Raw genomic sequence first — 17,500 nt, 5'->3', positions numbered from 1 at the left:
AAACAAATAGGTAACGTTTGCTCATTATTGCTGCCCTTGCAGAAGAACTCCCGCGACCTCACTGTTCCGTCTTGCTTTCTCTCCTCGCCTTTACTGGCTGTGACTCAGTCAGCGCCTTCTATGCCACAAAAGCCCCAAACAACATGCAAGAAGGGCCAACTACCAGACAGCCACATGGAAGCGCGCTCACCTGCCACTCCCAGAGATTCCCAAACCCACTGATAGTCATGGAAGGATGCTGAACAATGGAATCCTTAAGCCTCTTTGGACTGAAGAAAATGAAGAGTTGGTTCTTTCACAGACAATCGTTGATAGCTTGCTCACCGAGGTTCACGAGGAAGGATAGAAGGAGAAGGAGGCAACGTTAACACTGTTCCTTAATGGACTGGACGATTCACTTGAATATGAATCTGACTGTGAATCGGACGAACTTGTCCTTTCTTGCTCCAAAAACAGTCTTAAGATTGTGTGTGTGCGTGTGCGTGTGTGTGTGTGTGTGTGTGCGCGCGCGCGCGTGTGTGTGTGTGTGTGTGTGTGTGCGTGTGTGTGTGTGAGAAAGAAACGTTTACAGAGTTTTTTGCAATGACCTTTTCATGTTAATTCTATAAAGCTAAAATTGATTCATGAGACATTTGCATTTATGACTAAAATTCTGCACTTACATGAAGAAACATTAGTTCTTAGATTGTCTTTCTTATGTTAATCTACCTTGTATATGGAAACTATGAAGCAAGAGCACTATATGTAAGAGACAGTTAGAATTGATGTCTATATCTGAACATTTTGTTTTAATTTTTACATTTTAGTCTTAAAAAGACAATAATAATGTTGTAGTTCTGTTAAAAGATGGATAAATGAACTGTTTTGGTCGTCAATGTGATTAATTTTGTTATTTGATTGGAAAACAGTGAGAAGTTATCATGAATATTTGAAGAAATTTTTTTTGGACATTTTTCTAAAATTTCACGTTTAGGGGGTAGGGGATAAATATCTCATCTAGTGTCGCAACAAATCCTCTCAGGAATTCCAAATGTGGCTTGAAATTATCAAAAGGCATTGTAGTTTCTAAAAAATGAAACAGAGAACCCAAATTTGTTGAAACCTTTTACTCATCAAAGTTGACAAGCTTTGCGTACTGTGAAAATGAGGGTTCGCGCCTATCAAGCATCACTACAGCCAACCTATCAAACACTGAACACTGTAATAGGTATTTTTTACAAGATTAATGATCAACTTAACTGTTTTAATTTCAAAAAAGCGGTTTTCTGTTCATTTATTGCAGCTGTGCATTGTTGTGATTTCACAGATAAATTTAGCGTTCGAGGGGGTACCTTTAAACAAAGGGACATAAGTAGTAGTGGGAATGAGTTTTTTCGTGGCGAACTTGTCAAAACGTGTTCAGTAGACCCCAATGAATATATCTAGCCTACTGAAGCTGGATCCTGAGGGGGGTGCACGGTAGGCCTAGCTGGCTTGGAGCCTATTGGCTTTTGCGTTACATTTATGTTCTTTAATTCTTATTGCGGGCATTGACTGTGTTCACAAAAACAGAATGTTTTAATCACTCTGGATTTTTTATCTTTTTTATTTCAGCGAAGTTTCAAGGATTATTTTCTTTGGCACATTTGTCAAAATGACCACTAAAGTCCCACAATGATGGAACGTTTTGGGCAGTCCTTGATGTCACAATTCCCCTAGTGTGAAAAATTCGGCAACGTTTTCGACGAGTAAAACGTTTGAGCAGTTCGCCAATAAGCGACACCTAACAATTTCCCTGTATGCATGCCTGTCGAGGGCACGGTTTCTGTTCTTATTGCTTGGTGCATGCATGATCATGCATATACCTCCTGCCGCTGTCTAAATTGCGTTTAACTTTGAGGGCTCATTTTTTAGTTTAATGGCCTTGACACAAATGTTTTTGTAACTTACCCAGCAGTGCTTAACCAAAACTGCTAGACTAACGTAGGTTCAGGTAGCTAAACCAGAACATCTCTGTGTGTGTGTGTGTGTGTGTGTGTGTGTGTGTGTGTGTGTCTGTGTGTGTGTGTGTATGTGTGTGTGTGTGTGTGTGTGTGTGTGTTTGTGTGTGTGTGCGTGAGTATGTGCGTGCGAGCTTGGGTGTGCCTGTGTTTGTAAATGAGCGAGCGTGTGTGAGTATGTGCGTGGACGATTGTACATGTGCCTGTTTCTCTTTCAGAAATGAAAAAACTAACGTGCGTCAGCGTACAGAAGGATAAAGACACACCGAGAACCATTAAAGAACGCACACGCCCCGAGAAGATGAACAGCAGTAGTCCTTCAAGGCCTCCACAAAGACCTCCTCCCCGAGCTCATGAGAACGCTGAGAAGGCTTCAAACAGACGTTCTTCAGAGTCTGTAGTTCTACAAGGACCTGTATATGCACCAAAGGAGAGGAGAGGCCCGGGAGCTGAGAGACGAGGATCCTGGCAGGATAAGCGGCATGCGGGTTCTGATCGACAGGCGGCACAACAGGTTGGCTAATTGATTGGACGGCTATGATTCGGCACCACCCACTCTCTCAGCGCTCCACGCTGACCTGCTCGCTTTTAAACTGCATGGTCAAAGTAAGGAAGAATAAAGTGAATAGACGATGTTTGGAAACAACTCTGTCAGGATTTGCAAGCGTTTTGGAAGAGTTGAGCCTCGATTCAGGGTGACAAACAGAAAACACGTGGTCGACCAGTTAAAACCACGACCATAGCGAATATTTGTTTTGTATCCAGTGTCCGCTCGATTTGATGCCTTTTTCTTTCGAAAGTCTTCATATCGGAGCCACGATTCACTGGCGATGGCCTTCCAAACTCCCGTGACCTCAACCTCAAGCAAAGTTCACGGGGTTTCGATGAGCGTGGATGAGTGGATTGTTAAAAGAACGGAGTTATGTTAGATTTGAATACGGTTGTGTGTGATTGTCATTACGTATTGATTGATTTAGTAATTGATTGATTTTCATTACGCACTGATTGATTTACTAATTGATTGGTTGAATAATTTATCGAATGACTGAGTGATTGGTTAATTGTCATGGCTTCAGTCTGGTTGTTTCTAATTTTATTATAAGGAAATCACCACGAGAATATTGTTATCATCAGACTTTTTGTGTGCATAGTTTTGATATGATTTTCTTCACTTACTGTTTATTAGATGATAACATCGACCAAAACGCTGTCGATCTTTCCTACATGTCAAACAAACACTCTGTCATAAATGATAAATACTCCGGCGGATAAAAGTGTGTTTAGTTAACAAATACGGGACAAATAAGGGACTTTTGTTCAAACGGTTGCAGGATGAAAAGCTACAGATTCTTCTCATCGGTAAAACTGGAAACGGAAAGAGCTCGACCGGAAACGCCATTCTTGCCCAATCCAAGCCACCCTTCAAAGTGTCCACAGGGATTCTGTCGGCCACTGAACACACCCAGCTTGCTGAGTCCGTCAGACCGCACGGCACTGGGGACCTCAAAGTACGTGTTACATGTACTTAGATTTTTTTTAAATGCCGTACATGATTATTCAGTCGGTGATCATATGTATATGGCATAGTTTGGCATGTTCCACACGGAAAATTTAAATGCTCGAATTGATAGTTTAGAATATATATAATTATTAACATTTCTAAAATCATTGCTTTCATTTTTGCAGTAAAAGTTACTCTATTCGATGTTCGCTTCAACAACGTTTTTTTTGTTTGTCTGTGTGTGGTTTTTTTTAATGTATTTTAACTATGAAGCCGGAGAGCCTCATTGAGTCGTACTAAAGATATTCTGCAGGCGCTGTTAATTTTTTGTTCACGAGGTATTTTGATCAAACAAAATTTGAATTGGATAAATGTGTGTTTATTTCTTATGTTTCACTTTCCTGGTGTGTATACACATGGTAAAAACACAGTCCCGTGTATTATGTCATGTCTTATTTCTAATGTCATAATTATGTCTTTTTGACAGGTTCAGGTTGTGGACGTTCCTGACTTGATCTCTGACATGGCCGAGGAAAAAGCTCGGGAAGAAGTACAGCTTTGTACGACCTTGACCTATCCGTATCCTTCTGCCACCTGTCTCGTCGTCAGAGCGGATGTCCGCTTTACTCCGGAAGAGTACGTCACCTACCAGAAGACTCGGGAACTACTTGGAGAACGAATGTTTGACAACATGTTGATTGCCTTTACTATGGGGGATAAGCTGCCTGCTGCTGATAAGGTACGTAACGCAACACTGGTTTTTTTTAGAAGTGATTTCAATTAATAAAACGATAAATAGAAAATAGAAAGGGTGATAGAGAGACACTTAGCCATAGTAAGGAACTCTTGTCTTTCGCCAACGGAACCTGACAACAGGCAAAAATAAAAGCAAAACAAGAAATGTTAAATATTGGGACGTGATAGATGTAAGAAAACTTGTACGGGTACTTAGACTTAATGGTCTGAATTGGTGTATGACTAACGGGAGAGATACTCTAATCCCACGAAAAAAAGCTAGCACGAATCTGTGCTTATCTACAACGTGGTCTACACGACAACAAAGTTGTCTTTAAGAGAAGCATTTGACATATTTAGCCGTTCGTTTTACCGCTGATCTACCAAGCCTTTATAAAAAAAAAGAGTATCAGTTCATTATTCTTGTCACAGAACAACTTCCAGGAACAACTACAGCGGGCCAACAAGGAACTAAAGCAGGTGCTCGAAGACGCAAAAGGCCGTTACGTCATGCTCAGCAAGAGCGAAGGCAAAGAAGGTGTCCTTGACAATGACGAAAGGCATTCAGGAGTGACGAAGCTTCTGGACATTGCTGTTGGCTTGCACACTGCTAACATCAACAGTGAGTGACGCTTCGTGGCTTTAAATGAGAGCTTCACAGAAACCTACCGGTTTTAAAAACACAGTCTTTCTTCCGAAAACAATTAATTCAAATCAGTATCTCCAGTAAGTCCAGGCTTCTACAAGGGTTACGAACGTCAATCCACTTGGACGATTCCGACGTATTAAGCAGTACCAGAAGTCAACATCCTGTCTGCTTCCTTTGCAAAGTTGGAACTTTTGTGTGAATTAACTTCGCAGATTGTCACTGACGGCTTTTAGGAAATTAATTTCAAAAACGTCCAGGCTGTCAGAACTACAGCATCAAGCTAATTTTTGGTATATGTTCAAGTCGGAGGGATGGTCTCATTTCGTTTTAAACCCTTGCTAAATCTAAGTTGTTAAGCCGCATTTTTCATTCGGGAAAGTATGCGCCCTTAATTAGTTCCAACAGTTGTACACTTTGTTTTTCGGGTAGTATTGATCTTCTAGCAGACAACATCAACCACAACAACAACAACAACAACAACAACAACAACAACAACAACAACAACAACAACAACAACAACAACAAGTTATTGTGAAGGAGCAAAGTAAACATTTCAAATCTACTTTTCTCAGTGACATTGGGCCCTTTAAGTTTGTATGTTCATGTATGCTTTAGAAATTATAAATCTCTTATGAAACCATTTTCTGCTTTACCTTTTGAACAATAATATTATAGATTATTAGATCTACCTGAATGGAAAAAAATTCCTAATTCATACGGATAGTCCAAAGAAGCACGAGAATGAATAAAATGAAGGTGAACACGATATATTATCTTCTTTTGCTTTGGTTGTTTGCCTTGTTACTTCTTTGGCTCTATAGTGGGATTTATATGGGTACATATCTCTGCTGGATGTAGCACCACAAATCATTGTTATGACTAAATTCTAGATAAAAACACATATTTGCGCTCTCAACAAGTAGTTCTGTTGGCAACGAAAGCAATGTTTGTGTTGTTGCTATACAAAAGTGCAAGTTCCCGTTAGTATGCACGCAGTTACCTGTATCCATGCTTTTCTCTCCAGCCTACCCAGCCAAAACACTTCGTGTTGTGATTCTCGGATTGAGCGGAAGTGGAAAGAGCGCCACCGGAAACAGCATCCTGTACACAAACACTGCAGGGTTCAAGGTTCACATGGGTTTTGCTCCTGGTACCCAACTCTGCGAGAAGGCCACTTACAATTTACGAGGCTTTGAGCTCGAGGTTAGTTGCTGGCTATACAAGTATGTAGCATGGATTTGCTTAAAAAATAGCATGGTTTCACAACCAAACTTTTGAGTCCATGAGTCTTCTTGAATCAATATTGAGTGACCATCCCAATCCCAGCTAGCTGATTGCAAGTGAGTACACGGCCACGAGGTTAGCTGCGAAATAAGGAACGCTTCCCAGCGCGAATAAACAGTTCCGGACCAATAGACGAATTCCGGAAATAACTCTCTTTTTTTTAGGGCTAACTGTGAGTTGTAGTTCTTAAATGTGGAAGCAAGCTCAGTAAGAATGAAAAGTGGAGACTTGCATGTGTTGCTCCAGTAACTCCGATCTGCATGTTCTGGAAAGAAAAAGGTCGGCTGTACAGTGTCTGCGCAATTCATGCCTTATTCTTTGTAAAACACGCTGATTAAAGTTCATTGTTTTTTGTAGCACCAACCGCGTTTCCCCACTGGTAATTGCGACTCATAGAGGAAGGTCCTCTAATGCGATCTGGCTCCTAATACGGACCGGCCGCCTCCTGTTCTGACAAGCCAACGGTGCTAGAGCGCTCAAAACATTCGCCACATTTAACCAGATGATGTTCTAAGCTAGTGTGGGGACATTCTAAGAAAATTCTGTTTCACGTAAGTGAGCAATGCTTGCCCAGAGATGCCAGATTGGCATGTAAAGAGTTCATCCTTTACTTAATCTACAAAAAACGCCACGACAATTCTTGAACAAATAGAAAGAAAACAACTCACAAGAGTTTAACCGTACTAAGACTTTCATACGAGTTACGTTTACCCTGACCCGAGGGGATACAAGAAAAGACATATGTTGATTCACGGAAGTGAGTGCACAGACAACTTCTATTTCTCAACCCCTGGGTGCCACGCTGAGAATTGCTAAATATTTGCTTAGCCAACAGAAAATAATGGTCGCCCACCTGTTCTTTCATATACACAATCAGCTCCATGTTGGAGAGCAAAACGACTTACCGTACGACGTCTATTGTATGCAGGCACACACAAAACGTATATTTAAATCTAGGGCATTCTCAGTAATCGGGGTCCAATTTTCAAGTTACCATTGTCATCAGAAAATGTGTTCATCGTGTAACACTGCATACCAAAACACAACTCAAAAAGTGAAGTCACAGAATGTTGTGGAAGTCATTAACTACAACTTATAATAGCAATTGATTTGAAGGTATGATTTTAGTAGGCTGAGCGAACATTTTTGTTTAATGTTTCCATGTTACAGAATTCATCACGTTAACGCCAATCGTGTGACATCTAATCACTCCTTTCAGCAGTTCTTTGTATGTGCATGGTTTCCGATGAGCAAATACAGAGCTTTGTCTTTTTCACATTCCTTAAGTTGTATTGTTTTGCTGTTTATATGATGCTTTGGACAATCCTTTCACAGAATGGCATATATTACATCTCTCTCACAAGTTGATCCCAACAAATGCCCCCCATAAATATGCTAATAACTTCCACATATGTTGAGCGAATTTCTTTCTTTCTTTATTTGGTGTTTAACGTCGTTTTCAACCATTCAAGGTTATATCGCGACGGGGAAAGGGGGGAGATGGGATAGGGGAAAGGGGGGAGTTGGGATAGAGCCACTTGTTAATTGTTTCTTGTTCACAAAAGCACTAATCAAAAAATTGCTCCAGGGGCTTGCAACGTAGTACAATATATGACCTTACTGGGAGAATGCAAGTTTCCAGTACAAAGGACTTAACATTTCTTACATACTGCTTGACTAAAATCTTTACAAACATTGACTATATTCTATACAAGAAACACTTAACAAGGGTAAAAGGAGAAACAGAACCGTTAGTCGCCTCTTACGACATGCTGGCAAGCATCGGGTAAATTCTTTCTCGTCCCAACCAATATGGGACTCCCCCTAACCCGCGGGGGTGTTGAGCGAATTACTTCATATTTGGTGTACATTAGTTTCAATGTGTGCATGGTCATATCAATAAGTGGTTTTTTGTGTAGGTTAATCGGTCTGACTTTTGTGCTCTTTCCAAAAATATATCCACATTCTATGATCGACTAAACAGTAGGAGGTTTGACATTGAGCAATTCCCACTCTCAACCCGTTTAAACGTTCCATACTTTGTCCTTTTGAAATATCTGACAGTCGAAGTATGCAAAAACACCCCAGATAATTGATGACCTGAAAAAACAACTACAGGAGGGTTTAAATAGGGCGAGTGTGGCTACCTCTCAATGTCAAACCTTCTACTGTTGAATCGACCTCTGAATTTAGATATTATGTTTGAAGGAGCACAAGAATCGGACAACCTAACCAACAACTTTGAAACTTGGTGATATCACCATGCATAAGTTGAAGTTAATGTACACTCAATATGAAGTAATTTGTTGAACAGACGCAGAAGCTATAAGCATGTTTATGGGTGGCATTTATTTTGGTCACCCTGTACGATAATGTTTTGTGTATTGTCATGCAGATCGTTGACACCCCAGGATCCTTCCAAAAAGATGGAGACCGTCCCAACAGGCTGTTGAACAACGTTCAAAAGTGGTTCTCTGAACTCGACTCAGGACCAGACATTGTCCTTTTTGTCACCAAGGCCAACGAACGCTTCAAGGACGAAGACTACAAAGTCTTCCAAGCCTTCCAGCGCGTCATCGGTGACGACTTCAACAAACACGTCATCATTATCTTCACAGGAGGAGACAAGCTGACGAACAGACGCAGGACGATCGATGATGATATCAAATCCGCGCCGGCTTCACTTCAGAAGCTTCTGACAGAAGCAAACAACAGATACCTGGTTTTCGACAACGAAACGTCGTCAGCAACAGAAAAGTTGCTTCAGAGAAACCGCTTGTTGAAAGAAATGGCCATCATACAAGAAATGAACAATAAAAAGCCGTTGAAGATGAGCAAGAAGATTGCAGTGGAGAAAGACTCCCCCAAAACAGGAGGCCAATATATGCGGAAGCCGAGTTATGATACAGCCACGAAAGAATCCCCAGAGACAGATCAGCCTTCTCAACAATCCCATGGTGGTCCCTCTAATGTCTTCAAATCATGTGTCATTGGTTAGGGAGGCCTGCAGGAAGAAACAAGGGAAGGAGCGAAGTAAAGGAAGGAGGAATACATGGAACACAGGAAGATATTTTAATGAAGGAGAGAAGGAATTGAGCAAGCAAATAGGGATGGATTGCAGAAGGAAAGAAGCAGGGGATAAAGGAAGCAAACAAGCAAGTTAGAAGAAGAAGAAAAAGAAAAAGAAGAAGAAGAAGAAGAAGAAGAAGAAGAAGAAGAAGAAGAAGAAGAAGAAGAAGAAGAAGAAGAAAAAGAAGAAAAAGAAAGAAGAAGAAGAAGAAGAAGAAGAAGAAGAAGAAGAAGAAGAAGAAGAAGAAGAAGAAGAAGAAGAAGAAGTACAACAACAACAACAAAAACAACAACAACAACAACAACAACAACAACAACAACAACAACAACAACAACAACAACAACAACAACAGCAGTCAGGCCATAAGATCCGTTCAAGGGTACCTGGTCTTGGACTGATACAAAACATGGTTGTGTCTCGTTCAAATTTTCGCAGCGGCTTGTGGAGATAACCATTCAAGGCCTCCAGCCAAGCAAGCATAGTCTGGTTGCTTCTCAATGACATACGACACCGATACATGCACAGCCTGGCGGTGACATTACGAGTAATATTACACTGCTGATGTGACGATAAGTCCTCGACACAATCTTCGTTCTTGAAATTAGTTGTCAGTTTCTCGGGAGACATGCAGAAGAAGTGACAACAACAACAACAACAACAACAACAACAACAACAGCAACAATAACAAAAAACTTGACTAAATGTAAAAACAGCAGTCAGGCCTTAAGATCCGTTTATCTATGTCTTCTTCTACTTTTGCTTCTTCTTCTTCTATTATTCTTCTTCTTCTCCTCGTTCGTGTGTCCTTTACTGGATCTACAGGCTGGTACAGAGCATTACCTCCCTTTAGGATAAACAAAAAGTCCCTTGTTTTAACCTAATTTCCAAAATAATTCTTAATTATTTTTGATTTCCCACTTTGACCTTAACTCAAAGTGTTTCCCTTCACAGATGTCCTCTGGGGATTATCAAATAAGAGTGGTCTCCCATGCCAACGGAAGCTACCACTCAGAGAGTGGTTTTCTTCTTGGTTGGATACCATGGGTTGACAACGCTCGCCAATCTTCTCAGCTGAGCTCCTTGCCATCTGCATGTCGCTTGTTCATCTCAATCTCAAGAACACTCCTCCTCAAAAGATAGCTATATTCTCTGACTCCAAAGCAGCCATTGAAGCATTAAGAACGAACAAAAGATCAAAAAGAATCTTGTCATTGCCATAAAGGAGCTGGCAAATAAAATCATAAAACAAGTCGCGTAAGGCGAAAATACAACATTTAGTCAAGTAGCTGTCGAACTCACAGAATGAAACTGAACGCAATGCCATTTTTCAGCAAGACCGTATACTCGTAGCATCGTCAGTCCACCGCTCATGGCAAAGGCAGTGAAATTGACAAGAAGAGCGGGGTAGTAGTTGCGCTAAGAAGGATAGCACGCTTTTCTGTACTTCTCTTTGTTTTAACTTTCTGAGCGTGTTTTTAATCCAAACATATCATATCTATATGTTTTTGGAATCAGGAACCGACAAGGAATAAGATGAAACTGTTTTTAAATTGATTTCGACAATTTAATTTTGATAATGTTTTTTAAATATTTAATTTTCAGAGCTTGTTTTTAATCCAAATATAACATATTTATATGTTTTTGGAATCAGCAAATGATGGAGAATAAGATGAACGTAAATGTGGATCGTTTTATAATATTATTGTTTTTTTCTACAATTTGTAGATTTTTAATGACCAAAGTCATTAATTAATTTTTAAGCCACCAAGCTGAAATGCAATACCGAAGTCCGGGCTTCGTCGAAGATTACTTGACCAAAATTTCAACCAATTTGGTTGAAAAATGAGGGCGTGACAGTGCCGCCTCAACTTTCACGAAAAGCCGGATATGGCGTCATCAAAGACATTTATCAAAAAAATGAAAAAACCTTCGGGGATTTCATACCCAGAAACTCTCATGTCAAATTTCATAAAGATCGGTCCAGTAGTTTAGTCTGAATCGCTCTACACACACACACACACAGACACACACACACACACGCACATACACCACGACCCTCGTCTCGATTCCCCCCTCTACGTTAAAACATTTAGTCAAAACTTGACTAAATGTAAAAAGGAAGCGAGATTTACCTGGTCTGATGTCCAGCACACGTGAACGTGCCTGGCAACGAGAGAGCAGGCAAAGCCGCTAAAGAAGCTGCCTAAGGCACAGGCGCCTCCGGGGTAGACCTGCCATTCTGAGATCAGTAGCCTTTCAGACTCTCTTCTCTGGAGAGAATGGAAGAACAAATACATACACACGGCAATAAGTTCTGGCTGGCTCAATCAGTAAGCCCCATCAAAACAGATGAACACCTATAATGCATGCCCACGTGTTATAAAAAGGATTAACCGCCTAAGGACAGAAGCTGGGAACTACCAATTTCTAGAGCTTAAATGCACCTGTCAATCCGACCTCAGCATTGCTCATTTGACTTTGGAGTGTGATTTGAACTCATGCCACTTTCAACCCCTGACTCAGTTTATAAACTCTAACAGAAATATCCTGCCCAATACCCTAAATGAAAAATGAAGCTATCTGTTAAGTTTTAATAAAGACCTTGGGTGGCAAGGTCCCAAACTTATCGCTTGACTTGTGCACATGCACCCACTTGGTCCCTGGATATGAAGAGATATTACCAACTGTAACTGACGCCATTGTTTCTCATAGCTACTTTATATTTTTTATCAGAACCTTTTAAGAATACCCTTTTATATCCAAGTATCTCTTATTACCATTTTTAATTAGATGAGCGAGAGTGTGCGGGGGGTGGGAGGGTGGTGAACCACTGTACATAAAGGGAAAGTTTGTGTGCGCGCCTGTGTGTGTTCTTAATCTAAGACAAATGTCGCCAATGTTTTTACAGAGTAACGTTAAATAAATGATTTTATCATCATCAACGCTCGCCATATATCTACTATCAGACCACTGATGAGACACAAAAGTCTTGAAACACGTGTCTGGTCACAGTAGTAAAACAATGATCCTCCTCTGGACTAGATTTCTCTGATGATACGCTCTCCCCTCGGGGGTGTTAGTTTCTCTTTGAAGTCTTGGTCCCGTCCGAGGAGGGTCTTTTTACATTTAGTCAAGTTTTGACTAAATGTTTTAACATAGAGGGGGAATCGAGACGAGGGTCGTGGTGTATACATGTGTGTGTGTGTGTGTGTGTGTGTGTGTGTCTGTGTGTGTGTCTGTGTGTCTGTGTGTCTGTGCGTGTGTGTGTGTAGAGCGATTCAGACTAAACTACTGGACCGATCTTTATGAACTTTTACATGAGAGTTCCTGGGTATGAAATCCCCAGACGTTTTTTTTCATTTTTTCGATAATTTTCTTTTTTGACGTCAAATCCGGCTTTTTGTAAAAGTTGAGGCGGCACTGTCACACCTTCATTTTTCAATCAAATTGATTGAAATTTTGGCCAAGCAATCTTCGACAAAGGCCGGACTTCGGTATTGCATATCAGCATGGAGGCTTAAAAATTAATTAATGACTTTTGTCATTAAAATTCGGAAAATTGTAATTAAAGTTATTTTTTTATAAGACGATCCAAAATTACTTTTATTTTATTCTTCATTATGTTTTGATTCCAAAAACATATAAATATGTTATATTCGGATTAAAAACAAGCTCCGACAATAACAAACATGAAAATTATGATTAAAATTAAATTTCCGAAATCGGGTTAAAAACAATTTCATCTTCTTCCTTGTTGGTTCCTGATTCCAAAAACATACAGATTTGTTATGTTTGGATTAAAATCAAGCTCAGAAAGTTAAAAAGAATAAAGATACAGAAAAGCGTGCTATCCTTCTCAGCGCAACTACAACCCCGCTCTTCTTGTCAATGTCACTGCCTTTGCCATGAGCGGTGGACTGACGATGCTACGAGTATACGGTCTTGCTGAAAAATTGCATTTCGTTCAGTTTCATTCTGTGAGTTCGACAGCTTGACTAAATGTTGTATTTTCGCCTTACGCGACTTGTTGTTTATTGTTGTTGTTGTTGTTGTTGTTGTTGTTGTTGTTGTTGTTTTGTTGTTGTGTTTTTTGTTTGTTGTTTTCATCCTCAGTCCCGACGCTTGTTCCTTCTCCCAGTATGCTCTCACGCCGCCCCGTCCCAGCACTCGTCCGAGGAGGGTCTGAATTTCCCAATAGGGCTGTCTGTGAAGGGACACTTTTTCTCTCTCTCTCTCGCTCTGCTTAGAGATTTTAACAAATCTCAGTAGAAAGTCTTTGCTGACTTTCAATTGTTTCTTTCCCAACTTCTGATATTTTATATGATGACTTGTTTTTCGACCTTTGCTTTTCTTTTGACGTCAGAGATTTCACACTGGAAGGGAGGGTCAAAAAGAGAGGTCGTGGTTTGTTTATTTAATGTTGTTTGCCATGAATATAACCGAGCTTACAGTGTGTGTATTATGTTATAATTACTTTCCCCATCATAACTAGCATTTCTTATTTAACATATAATATTTCAATATCTTCCAAAGAATGTCAGTTTTAGCTCAGCAAAATCATTGAAACGATACGACACTACGGCAAGTTTTCAGATTGGATGGCACACAAAGCTGAAAACACATAATTTCCACAAGTCAAAATAGTTTTTTTTATGAATATAAATATAAATAAATAAATAGAACAACACTGGTCTTTACAGGAGGCATGGCTATTGACTGATAGTTCATTCTGAATTGGAAGGATATTCCAATAATATATTTCGATAATATAGGGGTTTAATTTAAGGCACATAAAAACCTAAAGTAATATCATTCCAACCAGTGGAACTTTTGACCATTCACTCAGTTACAAAATAGATATCTACATGAAGCAAATAGTTATATTGATTCGTTGATAGATATGGCCTGGCAAAATCGAGAAAACACGTTTTATGGAAAATAAAGAAACATATTCTCACCTGCAATTATGCATATTAAAAAAGCCAAATAAACGGTCCTGACAGAAGGTTTTGGCTGTTCACTCGTGGATCATTCTGGAGTGAAATAATATTTCGAATACTTCTTTCGAAAATATGAGTGTTTAAAGGCATGACAAGCCGATGAAATATAATTTTCAGAAGTGGATATTATAAATATCTATTCATCCCAAATGTCGGGCTTCGCAGGAGGCTTGGCTATTACTTGTAGTCTGTAGTGTGATAAGAAGGATATTTGTAGCGCGTTGAGGAAAGGTTCTACATGTATAATATAAAAAAGAGGAAATATCAGTCATTCGTGGAATCGCGAATTTGAATGTGGTGGCCATGCTGATGTTCATAAGCTAATCAGCATTGCGTGTAGGCCTGCTATGGCTGCTTTGAATCAGTTTACGATTTAAGAGTTTAAAGATACCTTCCTTCTGGTGTAAAGGTTCCTACATGGGGACAGTGTATCCTTCAGCTTGGACACATTCTCAATAAAACTACAGCCTGGCTTCCTTTTCGTGCGGAGTGGAAACTTATGGAGAGTCCTCCGTGCATGTTAACATCTTGACGGGTATGTGATGCTTAACATGGTTTGGACGGGAATAAAGGTATCTTTAAGGATGTGTGCTCAGAGTTATATATATATATATATTGCGCGCGCGTGTGTGTGTGTGTGTGTGTGTGTGTGTGCGTGTGCGTGCGTGCGTGCATGCGTCAGTCCGTGCGCACGCGCGCGTGTGTGTGTGTGTGTGTGTGTGTGTGTGTGTGTGTGTGCAATTAAAACATCATTTTGAGCCGTCCTTTCACAACAAATACAATTGTTAGATCAGCAACAACAACGGATCGAGAGACAATTCAAATAGTATGGTTCACTTGTTAACAGATGCGGGAATGCGTACATTTTTCTACATTTCGTGTCCATGTGTAACTTATGACACATCGCATTAATTCCCGTCCAATTTTTCTTTCTTTTTTTATTTGGTGTTTAACGTCGTTTTCAACCATTCAAGGTTATATCGCGACGGTCCCGTCCAATTGTTACAATTGGTAGGCAATGATTGTTGTACACAACGTTAGAAAATACCCACAACATCCCTTTCCAACCTTCACCTTTTCCAATATTCCCTTAATTAATAACCAAGCTAATACTTTACCCGCGTCCACATTTTCAAGTCCCGTTTTGAACACGCAAAGAACGCCACATAACATGCTAAATCTCGCTTGGTTTAGTCGATGTTTTGGTTGTACAGCCTGCACTAATAACAATCATTAGAGCATGAAAGATGGAACTATTTATTTGAAATGTTGTCATACTAAAAGAAAACAAGACAGAGAGCAAGGTGTCGGCAAAATCTTGATGTCCCAAGAAACGTACGCAACATTTTATTAGGGAAAGCGACATGCCGGCACTGCATCTTTACTGGTTTGTGGTTTATCATAAGTGATACTAGAGTTCCATTAATAGTTACGCTCAAATTAAAAGTTGTTTTTGGGATGGTTAGCGATGTTTTAAATCCATCATGATGTAAGTTTTTGTGGACATATGATCATACATGCACCAAGCATTAAAACAGAAACCGTGCCCTCGACAGGCATACAGGGAAATTGTTAGGTGTCGAAAACGTTGCCGTAATTTTGGCTGAATTTTTCACACTGGGGAAATTGTGACATCAAGGACTACCTAAAACGTTCCAACATTGTGGGACTTTTATGGTTATTTCGACAAATGTGCCCCCCCCCCCCCCCCAAAAAAAAAAATCCTTGAAATATCGCTGAAATAGAAAATATAAAAAGCTCAGAGTTATTAAAACATTCTGTTTTTGTGAGCAAAGTCAATGCCCTCAACAAGAATTAAAGAACATAAATGTAACGCAAAAGCTAAGCATGAAAAAAATGTCAGCCTGACACGAACATAATTAAAGTACTCGAGTACTCAAAAAGGAAAGAAGATCAAGAATAATATGTGGCAAAAACACCCTTTCATATTTCTAAGTTCGTTTTATTGAAGCTAAATTAATCCCACGTTTGAAATATCCCAATCCTTACATTTACGTAACCTTCATCCATAAGGGAGTGCAGTTTCAACAACAACAACAACAACACCAACGAACTTTTAAAAGACAGTGACACGCATTATTATGGAAATGGGGTGGAGGAGGGGTAGGTCAGAGATTTATCATGAAAGGCCGGGTAGGGATGGGCGTTGTGGGTAAAGAGAGACGGAGTGGGGCAGGGGTTAGCGTACAGGGAGGGGATTTAGGTCAAGGGTAATTTGTGTGGTGTTTTTTGCACCTCGTTACATGTCTGTGAACACGAGTGGTGCGGGTGGTGGTGGTATTCCTGAACATTGTGATATGACATAAATAACGTCTTCTGACGAACGCCTTTGAGGCACTGGTAAACACACACACACACACATACACACACACACACACACACACACATACATACACACACACACACACACACACACACACACACACACACACACACACACAGACACAACCTGCAGTTAACAAATAATTCATCTTTAATCTCCTGTCACATGCAATACACAATCATTCGACAATCAGCCAAGGTTTGCACGACTGCACTTACAAGCAATTGGGGATAGCAGCTTCTTAGGGGATAGGCTTGTGCTGGGGTATTTTGCGAAACGAGGGGGGGGGGGGGGGGGTCGGACGATGTAAGTGAATAGGAACGGGACTCTTTTTTTTTTTTTTCTTCAACATTTTTTATTCAGGCATGCATGAATTAATTGTCAAACAATTCAAGGTACATAAATATTTGACAAAACAACATAATACATAATTTATATGGCAGCTAATAATGCATTATATGGAGCCCATTTAAGGGTAAACTGATATTGTTTCATATGAATACTGTAAACATATTGGTCAATTTTATGTAGATAAGATAATTCTTTCAAAAATACACGTAAACATGGTCTGATGTTATTGATTCTACATTTATAAACAAAAAATTTAGCGTTCAAGAGTATGAAATCAAAGCCTTGATCTGTCTTTATGTTACAACATGTCAGAACCTTTTGGGCTGAGTTTGGAACGGGACTCTTAGTTTCGCTCCACCTCATACTTTGCTTACTTATTCCTCTCCTTTAAAGGGACATAATGGTAACCAAATGAGAGCTATACAGTTCGGGTGTGGGTTGTAACTGTGTCGCCACACACCAGAGATACCGTTTACCCGGTTTATGAGCGCCATTAAGTATTGAATAAGATATGACGACGAACGATACAGTGGATAGAGACAAGCACTCGCTGCTTAAAATTCATTAAATAAATTAGCATAGTTACG

At 39.9% G+C, this 17,500-nt stretch overlaps 1 protein-coding gene across 1 annotated transcript; it reads left to right on the top strand.

Moving 5' to 3' along the window:
* Positions 1–2,171: 2,171 nt before the first annotated feature.
* Positions 2,172–10,851, top strand: LOC138957189 (GTPase IMAP family member 8-like). Its single transcript, XM_070328347.1, has 6 exons — positions 2,172–2,493; positions 3,311–3,487; positions 3,968–4,219; positions 4,648–4,837; positions 5,889–6,067; positions 8,544–10,851. The coding sequence occupies exons 1-6, from the start codon at positions 2,200–2,202 to the stop codon at positions 9,144–9,146; spliced, it is 1,695 nt and encodes a 564-aa protein (XP_070184448.1). The 5' UTR covers positions 2,172–2,199; the 3' UTR covers positions 9,147–10,851.
* Positions 10,852–17,500: the final 6,649 nt, after the last annotated feature.

The sequence above is a fragment of the Littorina saxatilis genome, unplaced genomic scaffold, assembly GCF_037325665.1.
Source record: "Littorina saxatilis isolate snail1 unplaced genomic scaffold, US_GU_Lsax_2.0 scaffold_410, whole genome shotgun sequence".
NCBI lineage: Eukaryota > Metazoa > Mollusca > Gastropoda > Littorinimorpha > Littorinidae > Littorina > Littorina saxatilis.
The sequence above is the reverse complement of the archived record's forward strand: the minus strand, read 5'-3'. Positions and strand labels throughout refer to the sequence as shown.

Coding starts and splice junctions, on each gene's coding strand:
- LOC138957189 (XM_070328347.1), top strand. CDS start 2,200: ATGAAAAAACTAACGTGCGTCAGCGTACAGAAGGATAAAGACACACCG. Junction 3,488..3,967: donor ACGGCACTGGGGACCTCAAA/GTACGTGTTACA, acceptor TCTTTTTGACAG/GTTCAGGTTGTGGACGTTCC. Junction 4,838..5,888: donor GCACACTGCTAACATCAACA/GTGAGTGACGCT, acceptor TTTTCTCTCCAG/CCTACCCAGCCAAAACACTT.